We start from the raw sequence: 19,113 nt of genomic DNA, 5'->3' as shown, positions 1-19,113 counted from the left end.
ACAATCGGGTAACCTCTTCAAAGCTATTCGATTATTTCATTTCCTTTAGAATCTCGAACATTTAACTGTCTTGATCGTCGAAGTGTTCGCATGGATAGCTCCCCGCGCAGAGACGATCCCTAAAGAACGACCAAGATCCCCGACGAGCCGCTCGAATCCCTATAGTCCGTTCCCTAATTATAAGCTTTGGAGCGGGACAAGCTACGTGTCACCCGTTGATAGGTGAATGTATCCTAATAGATCGGTGTTTAGAATTCCCAAAACCCATTTGGTCCATGATTCATGGGATTGCATGGTATTGCTGTAACGAGCTAATTCTAAAATCATCTTTTGGTACCAAATTCCGGGTTTTGAGTTTGACTAAAACTTGCGCATGCCATAAATTTTTCGTTAGACCTCTGGTTTTGTCATGCAATATGGAGTCGGAAAGCTTATGAAAAGTTATACGAGTCTCATGAATACTCTGGGACCTAATTCGATTTCGGTAAAAAAAGGTTGACTTCTTTAGCTTGATATTTTAACTTTTATACGACTTTTCTATTTTCATCCATTGCAAGTGTATGTTTTTTTAAAGTAACTTATTTATAACAACACAAATAGCATGTTATGCATACTCGAGCACGTCTAACAGGCTCAGTTACGGACGTTGCAAAAAAACTTTTTGTAATGTGCTTTTACACGATGCGTTACAATTTAGGAAAAATTATAAAATTGGATCAAATGGGAGACTCATTTTTACATTTTTAATTTATTTACTCAATTTACTACATATCTAGACTGTTTTTATGTGACTTTCCCATAATACCCTTAATATATATATAACACTTAGAAATTTTTTAGCCTTTCGTCTTTCTCCCTCTGTCTGACTACGCAGATTTTCGCATATTGTGAAATCTGCGGAGCTAATGTTTGGTTCAGTAGATGATTTTAATTCGTAGATTTCACAATATGCGAAAATATGTGAATTGGTAAAAGACGTGTTTTTAAGCATTTTTAACTTCGCATATTGTGTCATCTGCGAATTGGTATATAACAAAAAAAAACATAACAACAAAGGATTCTAACATTAAAATCATAACATTATCAAAATTTACAACAAGATTGCTACAATAACAACATTAAAATCATAACATTATCAAAATTTACAACAAGATTGCCCCAAATGGTAAAACATTTTTCCCAAGACATACGCGTTTAGAGAAAAATAGGGAAAACGTTAAAAAATGTAAAAATATGAAACCCGGAAAACATGAATAACGTGAAATCGTTACAAAACACGAGAATATGAAAAAAAAACCCTGCAAAAAACATGAAAAAGTGAACAAACGCGAAAAATACAAAAACGCAAAAAAAAAACACTTGAAAAAGCACAAAACATGAACAACGCGAAAAAGTGACAGAACACGAAATATACAAAAATGTGAAAAATACAAAAAAACACGAAAACGTGAAAAAATACGAAAAACATGAAAAATGCTAAAACGCAAAAACGTGACAATACATGAAAAAATGTGATAAACATGAAAAGACGAAAGATGCAAACAAAACACGAAAACGTGAAAAATATGAAAAAAAAACGTGAATAACACGAAAAAGTAACAAACTGCGGAAAATAAAAAAACGCGAAAAAAAAAAGAAAAAGGGAAAACCGAAAAAACCGAAAAACTAAACGTGAAAAAATGAAGAAAAAATACAAAAAAAAACGTTAATAACACGAGAAAACGTACAATTTATAGTAATAGATTTGAGGGGTAAATTTCATGAATGGTGTACAACTTTTATTCAATTTCACACTTTGGTGTATAACCTTCAATTTGTCTCGTTAATATGTACGAACTTATAGGTGAACTCCCACTTTGGTGTACAGCCGGTAAAAATGACCGGTCAATGCCTGGTCAACGCGCCACCTCATCATTTTTCATTAAAGTCATTAATAAAGTGGGACCCACAAATTATTTTAAAAAATCAATTTTTAACCTTTGTCTCTTTTACCCTTCTCCCTCTATCTCTATCTCTTCATCTTCTTCCTTCTATTCTTTTCTCTCTCTTCAAAATTCTTTCTCTCTCTAACCCCTCTCTTTAAATTTCTCTCTCTAACTTGTTTAAAGCTTACATGTTATTATGGTTTTTGAGGGATTTGTACCACTTATTGTTAAGAGATATATTGATCACTGGTGAATGGCTTATCGCCAGGAACAACAATCTTTTCGCCAGGAACAACAATCTTTTCACTGTTTAATCACATAGCTAACGAGTTGACAAACATGACAATAAACAACCCAGAAATCACCAAGTCTGATGGTTCAGATGTTTCCATTTCTTTTCGCTTTGTCATTTTCGGTTTTGATAAGATTTGATTAAGGAGTTTTAATAGCATAAGCTATATACGGATGATATTACAAATAATTGGTCAGACTATTGGAGAAGTCAGATCTATGTCTGATATGCACTAAAGAAAAGCAGAAATCGCTGGTCAAACTGATGCCTTCATTGCACTTCCTGGTAAAATTAAGATTTCGTCCATAAATTAATTAACTTTATTAATTAATGACCTAACATTTGAAAATGACATTCATTAATGATAGGTGGATATGGCATCATTGAAGAATTGTTGGAGGTTATTATCTAAGGTCAGCTTGGTATTCATTCAGAAACTAAAAGTAGAGCCAAAGAGAGAAGGAGAAGATTGAAATTTAAACAAGTTAGAGAAAAACTATAATGTAAACGAAAGAACATTGAAATTAAAATAAAGAAAATCACAACTTCCCTAATTACTTAAAAGTAGAGTCATTTATGGATTTGTTCTTGTTTTTCTATAGTAATACATAGATGAATAAAAATTTATTTAGCATGTTGGTAATGAAGAAATTATTAACATGGAAGCTTTAAGCAAGTTAGAGAGAGAAATTTAAAGAGGGAGAGAGGTTAGAGAGAGAAAGAATTTTGAAGAGAGCGAAATAAATAAATAGAGAGAAGAAGATGAAAAGATAGAGGGAAAAGGGTAAAAGAGAGAAAGATTAAAAATTGATTTTTTTTTTAATAATTTGTGGGTCCCAATTTATTAATGACTTTAATGAAAATGATGAGGTGGCGCGTTGACTAGACGTTGACCGGTCATTTTTACCGGATGTACACCAAAGTGGGAGATCACCTATAAGTTTGTACATATTAATGAGACAAATTGAAGGTTGTACACCAAAGTGTGAAATGGAGCAAAGATTGTACACCATTCATGAAATTTACCCTAGATTTGAGGGTAATGTTGTCTTTTGAATGAAAAATTATATATTCTATTCTATCTTATTCCACCAACCAAACATATGAATAGTTATTACTAAGGTATTTCTATTTCATTCTTTGTTATTCTATTCCTTTGGAATAGCAATTCTATTTCATTCCGCGAACCAAACGACACTTTACAATTTATGAATGTTTTTTGTGTTTAATTTGTGCTTAATACATGTGAATCTCTTTTTTGCGTTTTATATATACAATTGAAAATAAAAAAAATACAGAAAATCTATATTTAGTGGTTGGAAAATATTTTCCAGTGTTGTAGCAAAACACCAGAAAATATTTTTCAGTGTTGTTACCAAACACAGAAAAATATTTTATTTTTGTGCATAAAATTTTCCAAAATACAATATTTTTCTCTAAACAAACGGAGCCTAAATTTAGTTAAAATTTTGAAACTGAAAGGAGAAGAAATCAAAATTTATTAGAAATAATGATAACATATTTAACATGTAAATAAAATACAGAAACGATGAACAGTAAACAAAGAAGAAAAAGCAATTTATAAGCTTAATATATCTTTTGCTCACTCAACTTGTCTAAAAAACTTGATTGAACCCTAAATTTTCAAAGCATTCCGATAGCTCTTTTAACTTATATAAAATATTCAATTAGCCCCCTAAACTTACGCCAATATGTAATTAATTGATCACTCGGTTATAAAAAAAAGTAATTTAAATTAGAAAGATATATTGCACGTGTCTTAAAAAAAAGTAAAACGATCAATATTATAGTACGCGGTTCTAATATTAGAGTTGACAAGTTTTATAATTAAGCAAGTCATAACTTCCTTTCTAATCTATTTTTGAATTGTGTAATAACGTTCTAAGATGCGTGGAATACATTTTCCGTATTTAACTTACTTTTTTTACAATCGATTGATCAATTGATTACATTTTATGCAAATTCAGGGAGTTAACTAAACATTTTATGCAAGTTCAGAGGGCTATCAGAATAATTTGAATTATGAAAAATATTGAAAAATAAATAAAAGTTAATTAAGAAATATATCCCTTGATAATAGTAAAATTAAAGTCGAATGAATAGGTATAAACTCTAAATATTACATCATCTCAGGTAGAATAGGTATACACTACAACTGAATCTCAGATTTTCTAAACATAATTTAATTAATTATTCTAAATAGGGTATAAACCAAAATTAATTAGCATTTTAGATAAGATTTAATTGCAGATTCTCTGTATATTTATATGTGATCACAAACAGAAAAAGGGCAAATTAAAGATCCAATTATATATCAAAGAAAATGACGAGCCCATCGATAGTGAGCTTTGGAGAGATGCTGATTGATTTTGTGCCGGATGTAGCTGGTGTTTCCTTGGCGGAATCCGGTGCCTTTATTAAAGCTCCCGGCGGTGCTCCGGCTAATGTTGCTTGCGCCATTACTAAACTTGGTGGTTCTTGTGCTTTCATTGGAAAGGTCAATACAACTCTTCTCTTCCTCTCTCTTTTTTAGGGGTTAAATGCTTCGTAACTGAACTTAATTTCAATTTTTCTCAATAAAATGACTCGGTTTTGAGTTTTGTCTCAATTAGGTCATCCCATCAATTTCAATGAGATTTGTCTCAATTAGGTCATCACGTCAACATCAGCATGGGTCAAATCAGATATATGACCAAAACGATACATGACATCCATTTATACACATATTTTTATGGAAAAAAAATAACCAACATGTGGCTGCAACGTGTCATTTCGGTTAGATATCTGAGTTAACTCATGCTCACGTGTCAGTCATGATATCATTCCGATGCATTTTAACCATTGAAAGCCGGAGTGGCCTAATTGCGACAAAACTCAAATTTGAGTGTTTTTATTGAGACAAATTGAAGTTGAATGCCCATTTTGAAACAAACATATAAATTCAGTGACCAATATTGCATTTAACCCATTTTTTTAGAAATAAGTTTTGGTAATTTAGGTTATACACATGACGTAACATAATTAAAGGACTCACTAACGGAAATTGATACATTAAATGATTGTGTCATAGCGGGGAGTTCTTATATTAAGCACCGGGTCTTCCATGTCACTCGAAGGACCTCCAATTCACATTTGGACACGTGTATTGTGACCCCATGTAATAATTAAAATAGTGGGGCCTCTTATAATATACGTGGGTCCATGTTACACGTGTCAAAATATGTATGGAAGGTCTTCCATTTGACATGGAGAACCCGGTACTTCTAATAATTTGCCCATAGCGGGAAGAGCTAATTTGAGATGTGTCATGCCATGTGGATTAGAACGGAAGCATGAAGTGGTAAATTGCATTCAATATGTAATCGTGTCACTAATTATACTTAGTAGAACAAAAATTTATATATGATTGAGTAGCTAGAAATAAATATATGGGAGTCAATGGACGAAAATGTAATAAAAGTTGCAGAATTTTATCGAAACTAAACATCTAACATATAAATTTGTCGCATATTCTATCATGATATCAAGTTTACTGCGGATTCTAATTTATTTTATTTCTCCCCGGCATTGTGGACCGACATATCATCCCTTCACCCTTAGATCTCATATGTATGGGACCCACACGCATCAACGAGTATAATGCATCATAATCTATCTATTCGGGTAATGGAGAAAAATTTAGTAAGAAAAACAGTTTTGTGTCTTTATTAAAAGTCGGGACAGCAAAATTCGTCACCAATTCCATCGTGGTGTCAAATTCGTCCCAGAAAATGAAATTACGGACATATTTCTTATGTTTGGCGACGCAAGTATCCATCGTAAAAGTAATTCTTGTTAGTTCCATTAGTTTCCGTAAGTAAACATAATGTCCGTGAGTAAATAAATTTAGTTTCTCTTCTAAATATATATATGATTGTTAATAATTTGATAGGTTGGAGATGATGAATTCGGGCACATGCTAGTGAACATATTGAAAACTAACGGAGTGAATAGTTCCGGAGTATGCTTCGATAAAGAAGCAAGAACCGCGTTAGCATTTGTGACATTGAAGAAGAACGGAGAAAGAGAGTTTATGTTTTATAGAAATCCGAGTGCGGATATGCTTCTTAAGGAATCGGAAATCAACATGGATTTGATAAAAAAGGCGAAGATCTTTCACTACGGATCGATCAGTTTGATATGCGAACCTTGCCGATCTGCTCATATAGCTGCCATGAAATCTGCTAAATCAGCTGGGATTTTGCTATCTTATGATCCTAATGTTAGATTGCCTCTTTGGCCTTCTCCTGATGCTGCTAGAGATGGGATTAAAAGTATTTGGAATGAAGCTGATTTCATCAAGGTAATTCAGTTCTATTTTTTTTTTTTTATCGCTTTTCAAAGGATTTTGTGGAAATTACGGACGGATTTTTATTTGTCGGTAGTATTCGTTGATAATGACTTGAAAAAGGGCAATCCGAACTAGAATAAAGACCACGAGGACAACATTGAACCCTTAAAAACGTTAAGGTATAATTGTGACTATACCTGTTTATGAGTTGGGCCGAGTTGGGCTCATATCTAATCTAATATGACTTGACACTTAACTACCTTGTTCGAATCCATTCCACACTATATTCAAGTCGGATTCGGAATAGACTGGCTAGGCTAAGAAAACTAATTCTAAAATCTTTAAAAAAATTAAACTATGTCGATGAGCAATAAAAAGGCAAAAAACATTCTGATGCTCCTTATCGTTCTAATTTGGTACTAAAACATTTGATCTTTCATTTTTGTCACAATAAGTTTATATTTGCCAAATTAGTTAGTTGTGAACTAAAACTCAGTTAATAGAGTGTTATTCATTTCATCTGTATTTGAAATGATATGTTTTATAGTTCGAAATAAAAAAATTACAGTTTTCCTGTAATCATTGCACATGTATAAAAAAATTGCCAAACTATTAAAAATGCAAATTTTCAATGCAGATTAAATGAATAGTACTATTATGTTAACTCTAGTTTTATATTAAAAACTTACTTTTCTAATCATTGGAAACTTAATGTGGCCAAAAATAAAAACTCGGGAGTTTAATATGTTATAATGAAATACTAGAGGCTCAATGCACCAAAATGATCAGCGGTCTCACAATGCTTTTTGCTAATTAAAAAATGAAGCAAATTGATTAATTCAATAAAACTCAACCATTATAAAAATAATAAGAAATCAAATATAGCTAAGAAGAAAAAATATAATAAATACAATATAAAGGCGGGTTGGGCCAAGTTCAAACTTTTGAAATAAATCTCAAGAATTTAGTTGGATCCAGGATGGAGACAGGGGGGAGGGGGGCCGGAGAGCTTGGGTCTCTCCGGCCGCCGGAACCACCATGGTCATGAGTAGTTTCGGTCTTAGTCTCCATAAAATTTAAGGTTCTGGTGATTCCGGCCCCTCTGTTTTCAAGAAATTTAGCTCGGGTGCTATATTAGTACCCAAAAATTGGCCCAAGTCCCGTTAAGTCCTCTCTAAATCCAAAATTCCAAATTTTTTTGGGCCTATTAGGCTCTCTCTAAGTCTAAATTTCTAATCTTTTTCACATATTAGGCCTTTTCTAAATCCGATTTTTTTCCATTAGAAACCGAATTAGAAAAAAACAAATTTTACACACCACGTGAAAAATCGGCCCCCAACCGAACAATCTTGTATTCGCCACTGGTTGGATCAAATATTAAATAGGTATGTCTAAACTACTCCATATAAAAAAAAAAAAAAAAAAAAAAACGGGTTTAGATGGGCTGGGCTGGGTTGGCAGTAAGCCGATGGACATGTTTAATTGTGACTCACTCAAATAAAATAGGAGACTTTTTTTTATCGTTAACCCAATATAATTAGGTAAGACTAATTTTACATTAATGGACTAATTAATTAAAATTAGTGATAAATTAAGTAAAAATTAACGATGATGCAGGTGAGTGATGATGAAGTGTCGTTTTTGACAAAAGGAGATGCTAGTAAGGAAGAAGTTGTTCTTTCTCTATGGCATGATAAGCTTAAGTTGCTTCTGGTCACTGATGGAGAGAAAGGCTGCAGATACTTCACTAAGGCATACTTCTTTTTTTAATTAAATTTCTTAATATATAATTAATCACTTAATTAAAATATAATATAATTGGAATTAATTTTATTTTATTTTACAGAAATTCAAAGGAAAAGTTGGAGGGTATTCAGTGAAAACAGTTGATACAACTGGAGCTGGTGATGCTTTTGTTGGTTCCTTTCTGCTTTCTGTTGCCAAAGACACTTCTATTTTTGAGGTACTTTTTTATACATCTAAACTTATTTATGGGTCAAGGTGGATCGGGTTCGAGCCGAGCCAATGGGGTTTTGGCTAAACCCAATCCAGCTTACTATTAATTTAGACCGGTTTGGACTGGACTGGGCTCTAACTTAAAAAAATAATATCAAGCTCAGTAAGCTTATATAAAAAAAAAAAAAAAAAAAAAAAATTAGGTGTACATCATTTGTCCAGTCAACTTGTCCAAAAAGCTTGAGTGACTTTCTGAACTTTCAAAGTGTTCCGATAGTCCTCCTCCCCCAACTTGCTTAAATTGGCCCGATAGCCCCCTTAAGTTGTTTAAAATGTAGTTAATTAATCATTCCGTTGCAAAAAAGTAAATGTGTATGCTTTGAAAGGTTAGGATATTGGGTTCTAATATCAGAAAGGACGAGTTTTACAACTGAACAAATAAGAACTTCATTTTGAATATGTTTGAATCTATTATCTCAATTATGTAATAACATTTCAAAACGCGTGGGGCACATCTTTTGCATGCAGTTTACTTTTTTGCAACCGAGTGATCGATTGATTACATTTTAAGCAAGTTGAAGGGCTATTAGACTTGACTTTTTCAAAGTTTTAAGGACCAATCAACTTTTTTGAACAAATTCATGGAAGCAAATGATGCATTCAGACTATCAAATTTTAATTTTTATTATGATATATATATATATATCATAATAAAAATTAAAAGTTATATTTAAAAAAAATATTTAATATATAAATAAATAAATTTTAATAAGTAAACGGGAGTGTGCCTTGTCGGACAAACCCATCCTATTTTTAGAATTGGCGGGCCTAAGCTAGGTTGGACTGAGCCTAATGCCAATTTATCCAAGCTTGGTCCATTGGCTACGGGCCTAGGTGACTCCCAAGCCCGTAAACATGTCTACTTATATTGGACTTATCACATGCATAAACTTGTCAATTTAGACCTATTATACATCTAAACTTATTAATTTTGAATATCTCACACTATTATTGGAATATTCCAAGTTACATGTTGTGTCAGATGTCTTTGATTGACCTGAATAGTGTTTAATATATCTGAATTGATAAATTTAAGTGTATGATAGGTCAAAATATAAGTGTATGATAGGTCAAAATATAAGTACAGAATGTCAAACTGGCAAAACATTACAAGTTCGGATGTGTAATTATATATTAAGCCTACTTTAATTTATTTGTTTTGAGGAAATATGATAAATGTTATTAATTTCATATAATAAAATTGCAGAATGAAGAGAAATTGAAAGAGGCACTATCATTTTCAAATGCATGTGGAGCAATTTGCACAACAAAGAAAGGAGCAATTCCAGCTCTTCCTTCTGAATCTGATGCTCTTGCCCTTATTAAGTCTTCTCCCAAATAATTTTTATTATTATTTTCTAGTTTTCAATATTTCCATTTTATGTTCAATTTCTAGTACCTTATTTGTTTAGTTTTCTCCATTGAAAATAATTTTAATATCATTATTCAGTACTCATCTTCTTATATATTTGCAGAAACCTCTTCACTCATTATACCATGAGAAACATGAAATAAAAAAATAGATTAGGAAAAAGAAATGTGAAATAAAAGTTTACTACAGTATATAATTAAAATTTTAAATTTTAGATAAAATACCTCATTATTTCAGAGTTTTGATGTTTGTTTTTGGATCTCCTAAATTTGTTAGATGCATAAAATAACAATGGTGCAAGCTATAGTCACTTTGTTTCTAACAAAGTAAACATTACTTTGTTTTTTTCACCATTGGATGATGAAGTGTAGAATTCATCCAATGGTGAAAAGATACAAAGTAAGGATTACTTTGTTAAAAACAAAGTGACCATAACCTTTACTAATAACAATTGAATGTCCTAAATTGAAATATTACTAGTTTATTTTACTTTCTTTTTTATAAAAATATATTATTAGTTTTAAAATTAACTTAGATAATAGTGCTGCTATTGGTAAAATATTGGGTTCACATTAATTGAAATGTAGAGAAGAAAAGAATAAATCGGTAATTATAAAATGAGTTTATCTTGGCAAATAAGCCTACAAACCTGAAGAAAAAAAAATTTAACTTTCAGTAGGTACTCTTTAAATACGAAATTATAAATTCGTAAAATTAGCTCAATTATCACAACTACATATAGACATTTAATTTGCAAAATCTTTATCAAAATTGTTAAATTAGGAAAAAGTAACCTTGAGAAAAGACTTTAGGATGAGAACAAACTTAAACAAATGAATTCTGACATCTATGGTAAGAATTTGAGTAGGATTGCAAACGGGATGGAAATTCCCCTATTAGAATTGGGATTGTTTTGTCCCCTTGCAAACGGAGATAGATATCCTACCCCGTGGGAATCTCCTTACATGTCCCTAATATAGGTATTCCGTCCCATGGGGATCTCTGTACTTATCCCCGATATAGGTATCCCGTCCTGCGGGGATCTCCGTACTTGTCCCTAATATTGCCCCACAGAAATCCCCACGGACTCTCCGATTAATTCCTCTTTTAATATTTGTTTTTTTTTATTCTTATATATATTCTATTATTCTCAGGGCGGCTTCTACGTCTCATATCTTCTCTCACTTCAAGCTATCGAATTGTTGTTAATATGGTTTTGTTTACTTCCATTGCAGACTTGCTCTTATTTTTTACCCTAATTTTTGTTTCTCCTTGCTATTAGACTTTTTTTTCTTCTTTTTTTTTCAAAAAGATGAAGAAATAAATTTTGATCTATAAGATTAATTCATAGGAACAAAAGAAAAAATAATATAATTAAGTATCTGGAAAAGCATCTCTTCATATAGAATAAAAGTTTTATATGTAAAAAAAACAGAATGAAACAGGTCTTGCAGGGATGGGGACAAAATTGTCTTCGTTTAAGTTTCGGGGACGGGGACGCGGAATCCCTGATAGGTCAGGAATCCCCGCCCTGCCCCGCCCTGCCCTGCCCTGCCCTGCCCCGCCCCGCCCCATTTATATCCCTACTTAAGGGAAAAGTTCTTTGTAAATAAAATAGGTACAGAATAACTAAAATGTAAACACTAAAATTCATTTCTAAAAGCTTCCTTCGACATGGACTATAACTCTGTAAAATGACAATATATATGCAGAGAAACAACTGCCTATTCATCCGTTTCAAAAAATCAGAATGCTCTGTAAAAGCAGATTGATTACCGACAGAACACAGCATTTTTGCAGCAAGAGTAGTTCAATAAAAGCCACAATGGATCGACAACATATGAAGAGGATGGGAAGTTTATACCAGTTTGCTTCATATGTTGTGCAATAGAATTCACCTGAAGATCGCATCAACTTGCCGTTAAAGAGGTCATATTACCTGGACATATCCTATTTGATAAAGGCCTTGCAATAAGTCCGTCGACAACCCAACCCGTTGCTACACTATCGTTTCTTACATGGATAAATTCCCTTTGCATATATTCCAAGGATATCTGTAGCAATCCCCCCATTCTGGAATCAACTGAGGTTCCTCTTGCTTTAAGTCCGGCATTTCTCTCCAACCAGTACAGATAATTCACTTGGAATACTGCCTTGAGCATGTCTTGCGCTGAACAACTTTCTTTAAGTACTACCTGATTCCGGTCAATAAACGAAATAAACACTAGTAAGCGTAAAAGGAACACCGAGAAGAACAGGGAACGACTTTCTCTAAATAATTGCTTGTACTCCCATTTTCTGCTACTAAACAAATGGGGTTTTTTACTTATTTCAAGACATGCAACACCAAGAAGAACTTGACCAGTAGTTACAGTAGCAAGATATCATATTGAAAAACGAGACAGATACGAAAGGACTATATAGACACACACATATATATATACAAAAAGAAAGAAGTAAAAATAATGAAGTACAAAGGTGAGAAAGGGAAACCAAATTAGACTTAAACCTCAATATGCTCTTTAAGTTGAGATGAAGCAGGAGAAAACATGATTTCCTATTTATTGCATTTTGATTTTAAAGTTTACAATTTCTTATCATTTTAAATATTATCATTTACGTATCTATATAATTTTATTCTTTTAGTGCACCTTGGGTCGCCCAGGCACGCGTCAGCACCTTAAGCTGTGCACCAAGGCTCCAGGACGCCTTTGCGCCCTAGTGCGCCTTGCACCTTTAATAACTATGGGAGAAACTATATAGATTCATAAATAAAGAAAAACTAAAGAAGAAGCGGGTAGAGTTGGTGCTTACACAGAACCTTCCCTCATGCTCAGTCAAAATGTAGCCTTCGTCTTTATACAGATTGAACAATGCAAACACATCATCCTTGCTGTTTACAATATCACTGAGCTTTGACCCTAATTGCAACCGCCTCTCAATTTCAGAAGCTGCAAGCTTTGCTTCAGGAGACAGTACAACTGATTGTAGCTGAAAGAGATATCCACAACAACACAATAAGTATAAAGTGACTTGCACAGTCGTACAATAAGAAATACAACATTTTTCATGACTGGGAATTTTTTTGACTATCTCAACCCAGGAATTTGAACTTACAAGAGGATAAGAAATAGAAGGCAACTCACTTGACTTTTAAGACTAATATTCAGAGCTGGGAAAAGTGGTTCCTCATCATTAACTTCTTTAACTGGAGGTACTTGGCCACTGAGAAGATATTCACTAAAAACTAAGCCTGCCAACAAAAATGAACAGTTTCTATTACATGATGAGCTCATTTACTGTAGGAATATGAGGACACCAAGGCCGAATGCCATTAGTCACAGCTCAATCTTAAAATTTTAAAACTTAGAATTATAGATGCAACCAAGCACAGCCAAGTCAGCAAAGTGCATTACTCAAAGTCATTTCATTTCAACTTAAGGCTTGAACTTAAAATTTAACTCAATCTGTGCTGACTGCTGAGTCTTAAATTTTAATTTTGAACTATGCTCTATATGGTATTTCAAATACTGGAGCTGGACTGAGCTTAACTTGATCACCATAAGGAATTCAAATAGTCCATGATCTTGAATGAGCAGTAACAACCTTGACTGAGCATTGTTGAGTTCTGCTAGACTCGTTACCAGAAGAATGTGAATATTGTCTAAATAGATTCAAATTGCATTGAATTTGCACTTTCATGTCCAATCTCAGTACCTTTATCTAATTTACGTCTTATCTAAAACTAGTCTCCTCGCCAACTCTTCTCAACTATAAGGGTATGCGGTGGATCAGTTGACCCAATGGCAATGACAAAACAAATGAGCTAGTCAATAAAAGGCAGCGGAATAACTTAAACTGCTGCTACATCACCTAACCTACGAACCTAATATGAGGATTTAATACTTTGCAAGAGGACTGATTGAATCATTTTATGCCAAACACTTGACCAAGTGTTGTTCTGTGATCATTTTTGCTGAGTAAAAGCAAACTCTCTCCTTAAAAGTTAAAACAACATATATTCCAAATTATTAAGTCCCTAAAATATCAGTTTTTGTTCTATTCAGCCCTCGATTTTTTTGTTTTGAGTTACATTAAATTGTCAAGTTTCAATTTCTATATCACATTGAGGACTCTTGTAACAATAGAATGTCATTCCTAGACTAACCCTCTGTGTGGCTTAAAATATCAAAAAGATCAGTGTGACTTAAAATAATAACTCAAGTTTGAAGGCACAATAAAACAAAATTGAAGTTCGATAACTCAATAAAGTAAAACTGAATAATTCAAGAGGTAAATAATAGGTATTCCAAATGCAACTGATGTATAGTTCACAACTCTTTGGCTTATATATTTTCCTAAAAGTAATAGAAAATTTAAAAATATAGAAAAACAATAGTGAAAAAGGTTCAAAAAGGTTCAAAAACAACAATGAAAAATTTGAAGGATACCCCTTGCTTAAACTTTAACAACAAATACAATTGCCCCTTTCAAACCTTGAAAGTTTTTCTTCTTAGTTTGATAAATATTCCAGTTATTACTACTGCATTTGTGAAAACGTGAGAAGCCCACAACAGAAAATGCATATCTACTTTGTTACACAACACAACTCCTTAACATAGAGTTCATTCAGAGATGATAATAAACTGATATTTTCACTTCAACCAGTGTCAAATGAATCAATCATTAGAAGCCATAGAGCTTCCCACTCACTCAGCTTAGCAAAGATAATTCAACTACACAACCCATGACCCTTTCCATTTTAACTCTAAACATGCCCCTCAGTCTTCTGTATCCTTCCTGTAGTAGAATTCCTTTTTTAGGCTGAACCTTGCTGTTTAACTTAAGGTCAGGCTTCTGTGTATCTTTTCATTGGAATGAAATATATTTACATAGAATAAATATCACAATATCATAAAAAAGAAAAATCGATAAGCTATAACGGTTTCTTAATTGTAGGTTCCTAGTCAAGAAAAGTAGTATTAAGTTCTCTTTCCTTTCTATGGAGAAAATGTTCCTGATCCTGAATATAAACGAGCTTCAGAAGTATATGCCTATGATGGATGTGCAGGATGCTATTTTCAGCATTTCAATTCCCTAATGATCTGTGCTTGTTCCAAATCACAAATTGCTAAGGTATATGTTTTCTTGTAACCCAAATGCCTCCGCTGAAATTCGACTGACTTCCTTGCAAATAACATAGCTAGAGAAATCGAAGTCCAGGTCTGAAATACATTACTCTCTCCGTCCCAAAAGACAATCCACTTTTAGCCTTTTCATACTTTAAAAATTATAGTTAAGATAGCCTACGAACAAAATTTTGCTATTAATTTTCTTAATGCATAAATACCCCCTACATAAATTTGACAATTATTGGTCAATTCAATTCATAGTTTCAAGTAGAAGTTAAAAATCTCTTTTATGTTTTGTAACTAACAATGTATATTAAATAAGGGCATATTGAGAAAATAAAAAAAAATATTTACAATATTAAAAAGGAAAGTGGGATATAATTTTGGACAGACCAAAATAGAAACATTGACAATCTTTTTGAGATGGAAGAACTAATATATATACCAAACGTAAATGATATAAAACCAATGAAATCCCATCAGTGTTGCATCATAGTGATAATACTGCCAAGTCTTTGTGATTGGATAAGTCAATTATGTGCGACGCATTGACTTCATTTCTTTTTTACAAACTAATTTGATGAGAAAAGCATGAAGCAAGCAACATACTCCAATTGGGAGAAAGGATATATAAGAAAATATATAACTTACTTGCACGATAGGGATTTAAGGTTCTCACTTGAATGGATTGATATGACTTCAGATTGCAATACATGTGGATCGACGTCACCACAATAAAAGAAGCAAGTGCAAGGGGAATAGAAGAGCCTATGCAATTAGCCAATCCTATACCAAGCACGATACCAATAAACTTGCTCACCATTCCTTGAGCTTCGCCCTTCGCGATCACCTACAACCACAAATTGCTTTTAGAAAGGAAACCTATACACCAAGGTCAAAGCATCAAGGGATTCAGAACATTTATCGGCTTAGAATCCAACTTTATTTTTATATTCATGTGATTGGGAAGTGCAGGGGCTTGTTTTAGAACCCAGAATCTCCACCTCCACTATGGAGGTTTAATTGGTACCAGAATCTAACTTTTACTTTTATCTTCTTTTAAAAAATAAAAATAAAAAAAACACTTGTGTTGTCTCTTCTATCCAAAGGCATCCTGAATTTAAAATAACTCAAAGTAATCATGTTTTACCTCAGCAAAGTTCCTTTGAGCAGCAAAGCCAGCATAGAAACAGCTCCGAGTAGCAGCCTATAAATTGTAAAATTCCAGCACCTTTATAAATTATAACATCAAATTAAATATAGAATTGTAATCAGGAAATCAGACAATATTGAACACAGCATTTTACTTTAGGAAACTACACCATGAAAGAAGAAAACATTACACCAAAGAAAAAAAAAAGAGCCCAAAGAAAGCATTTACCTGACATAATTTGAAACTTTTACATGATTGAAAAGACACCCAAAAGGACAGTGAAGAGCACAACAAGTATACATGTTAAAGAAATACTCCAAAAATTCCTTGACTTCTTTTGTTAATATATTATCCGATGTCAAGATTAACAAGGACCATTGCATGGGAGTAGCCAGTAAAATTTGAAGTAATCATGTACAAGCATAAGAGTAATGAAATATAGCAAGTCTAGAAATGTTGGTCTTGTTTAACACTACATAACAGCATCAGTAGGTACCTGGATAAGAGCAGCAGCAGATCGTCCAGCTCCAGCAGCAGCACCAATGAAAATAAAGAGATGAGGAAAAGCAGGAGTCAAGATCTCCAATCCAAAGGCAGCATTTTCCAGAAGATCAGCGAACAACCTCCAACCTTTAGGATGGACATCAAAATGGCGTCCATATTTGGACAAGAAAATTTTGCTTAGATATCCAATTCCATCCTTAAGGACCCAATTGATGGCCGCCGCAGTTGGAATAGCACCTTTCCCCAATCCAACAGCATAAAGCAATGCCTAATTATATGTTTATTGAAAATAAATAAACAAATATAGTGACTGCAAAACTGCACCTAAAAAAGAAAAAAAATGTAAAGAAAAAGCTTACAAATAATACTTCAAGAATGGTGTATACCTGGGTTGCAAGAACACCGCTTATTTGGCTGGCAACTCCTTGAACAGCCCGCCAAAGAGAGTAATCCAAGTAGTCAGAGGTAACACTGAGAGGAAATCCTTCAGGAAGCATGAGGCGAGTGAAGAGAGCTCTACATTGTAGCCATAAATTTCCACCAATATGCGACAATGATGATGCATTATAATTTGATGGCGTTGACGAAGGAGCAACAACAAATTCATCCTTGAAGAGATCAGGAATGAGCTTAATCCGCCTGCTTCCTTTAACTTCCCAAACAGATTCCTCAACCTCTTCTTGTTGAGAAAGTGTTGCCCGTGCAAGTGCAGAAGAAGCCAATTGTAAGTGGATGAAGCTCCAGAAGACCACAGAGCAGCATAACAACCAGACAAATGGATCATGACTCTCTGAACCAATACTTCCATCATTCCACCACCATGGATCAACAGGATTGTTGTTATTATTTTTGTTGTTGTTGTTGTTGTTGTTTTTATTCCAACCACCACCACCACTCTCCAAGGGAAAATCAAAAGAAAATGGATTTGCTTTGGTAATTGATATTTCTTTATTACAACTGGTGCTACTATCTGATGATGCCTTTATGCGAACTACAGCATCCACGCAAAATAGTGATGTTGAAGGACGAGGAAGAAAAACAGGCAATGATGCCACAGTGAAGCTTCTTTTACTAATACTACAACCAGAAGTAGTTGGTGACGAACTCATAGCAATAGAAGGAGACACCCATGTTCCCAAAAGGAACAAGGGAGTGCAACTGCAGCTCATTTTATCTTTCCTCTCTTTAACAACAGAACAAGAAAGGAACGTCTAGCTTTTACTAAAGAAGTAGAAGAAATATAGATTACCTTGGTTTTGCTTGAATCAAGAAAACTAGAATTGGCGGTCAATTTCAAACCAGGAACTTCAGAACCAAACCATGAAAACCAACTTCTAGAATCTCAAACTCAACTTCATAGAGCCATCAACATGCTCACCAACTTCTTGACATAGTTCTTCATCCAAATGTCATCCCAATTAACTATGTCATATTTTCACAATTCCCAAATTAAACTACTTGAAACAATAGTAGGACTCCAATTGAGCACCACTAAATAGAAACCTTGTTGTCAACATTTAATTCAGGCCTCAAGAAGACATAAAATGTGAGCGGAAGACAGACCTAAGCTCCTCCATGTTGTTCTATTTTCTTAGACAGGCGATACGAATTGCAGGACGACAAGTTGGTACCGTTCAAGAAGATATCCAGATTACAATTGCTGAAAAAGCAGGTGAATAAATTATTTTCTGCTCATTTTTCACAAACACCCAATGTATAGATACAACATAATCTATTTCTAAGAAAACTAGACCTAATGACCCATGAAAATTACAAACTTATAAGAGATAAATACTATATGATGCAAACTCCAAGAGTAACGAGGTTCTACCTTTTCCTGTTGTGGCGGCGTGTGACCGGAATAATCACAGGAAGGTCTTCCTTGTTCCGGGGAAGATGGTTAAGTGTATGAGTAGCGACTGGCAGATAAAAGAAGGCGGCAATAATAAGAGTAGAAAAGAGAGGGCGAAGATCAAAATTGCTAATTTGTCATGCAAAAAAGTTGTTGGAGTTTAAGAGTACTAATTGCATTTTAGCTTCTAGGACACTTGCTATCTAAATTTTAATTTTGTACCTACAAAATTAGGGATCTCAAAATGAGTTGTGGGTTATAAACCCAGGTTGTATCGATTTAATATGGATCCGTGAATAGTTAATTTTGACACGATCTATTTAATAAACGAGATAATATGCTGTGGTCCATTTATTAAATGGATTAACACGAATTGACTCGTTTAACCCGTTTAACTAAGTGAATTTTTTTTTTGGTAGGAAAGGAAAGAAAACAAACAAACACCATCCGCTTAACCCGGGATCAGTCTGGGAAAACTGACCCCCACCAAATCATCCAAGATCATAGTGGTCCATT

At 33.5% G+C, this 19,113-nt stretch overlaps 2 protein-coding genes across 2 annotated transcripts; one reads left to right on the top strand and one right to left on the bottom strand.

Moving 5' to 3' along the window:
* The first annotated feature begins 4,518 nt into the window (after positions 1-4,518).
* LOC136232727 (probable fructokinase-5) lies at positions 4,519-9,999 on the top strand. The gene is made up of 5 exons (XM_066022099.1): positions 4,519-4,735; positions 6,170-6,580; positions 8,186-8,320; positions 8,415-8,531; positions 9,792-9,999. Exons 1-5 carry the CDS (start codon positions 4,562-4,564, stop codon positions 9,924-9,926), a joined length of 972 nt encoding a protein of 323 aa, XP_065878171.1. The 5' UTR covers positions 4,519-4,561; the 3' UTR covers positions 9,927-9,999.
* A 1,544-nt stretch (positions 10,000-11,543) lies between these two features.
* Positions 11,544-18,789, bottom strand: LOC136232725 (protein root UVB sensitive 1, chloroplastic). The gene is made up of 8 exons (XM_066022098.1): positions 18,577-18,789; positions 17,132-18,405; positions 16,738-17,013; positions 16,239-16,295; positions 15,740-15,938; positions 13,103-13,209; positions 12,771-12,947; positions 11,544-12,151 (listed from the first exon to the last, which is right to left on the bottom strand). Exons 2-8 carry the CDS (start codon positions 17,912-17,914, stop codon positions 11,867-11,869), a joined length of 1,884 nt encoding a protein of 627 aa, XP_065878170.1. The 5' UTR covers positions 17,915-18,405; positions 18,577-18,789; the 3' UTR covers positions 11,544-11,866.
* Between the last annotated feature and the right edge of the window lie 324 nt (positions 18,790-19,113).

Source organism: Euphorbia lathyris, chromosome 6, assembly GCF_963576675.1.
Source record: "Euphorbia lathyris chromosome 6, ddEupLath1.1, whole genome shotgun sequence".
In the NCBI taxonomy this organism is placed as follows: domain Eukaryota; kingdom Viridiplantae; phylum Streptophyta; class Magnoliopsida; order Malpighiales; family Euphorbiaceae; genus Euphorbia; species Euphorbia lathyris.
This window is presented reverse-complemented; position numbering and strand designations above follow the sequence as displayed.

Bases quoted from the DNA above. Each gene is read 5' to 3' on its own strand.
- LOC136232727 (XM_066022099.1), top strand. From the start codon at position 4,562: ATGACGAGCCCATCGATAGTGAGCTTTGGAGAGATGCTGATTGATTTT. The intron at 8,321-8,414 runs GCATACTTCTTT...TTTATTTTACAG, and splicing joins GCTGCAGATACTTCACTAAG to AAATTCAAAGGAAAAGTTGG. The intron at 8,532-9,791 runs GTACTTTTTTAT...ATAAAATTGCAG, and splicing joins AAGACACTTCTATTTTTGAG to AATGAAGAGAAATTGAAAGA.
- LOC136232725 (XM_066022098.1), bottom strand. From the start codon at position 17,914: ATGAGCTGCAGTTGCACTCCCTTGTTCCTTTTGGGAACATGGGTGTCT. The intron at 15,939-16,238 runs GTAAAACATGAT...TTGTGGTTGTAG, and splicing joins CTCAAAGGAACTTTGCTGAG to GTGATCGCGAAGGGCGAAGC. The intron at 13,210-15,739 runs GTAAGTTATATA...TTTTGTTGGCAG, and splicing joins CTTAAATCCCTATCGTGCAA to GCTTAGTTTTTAGTGAATAT.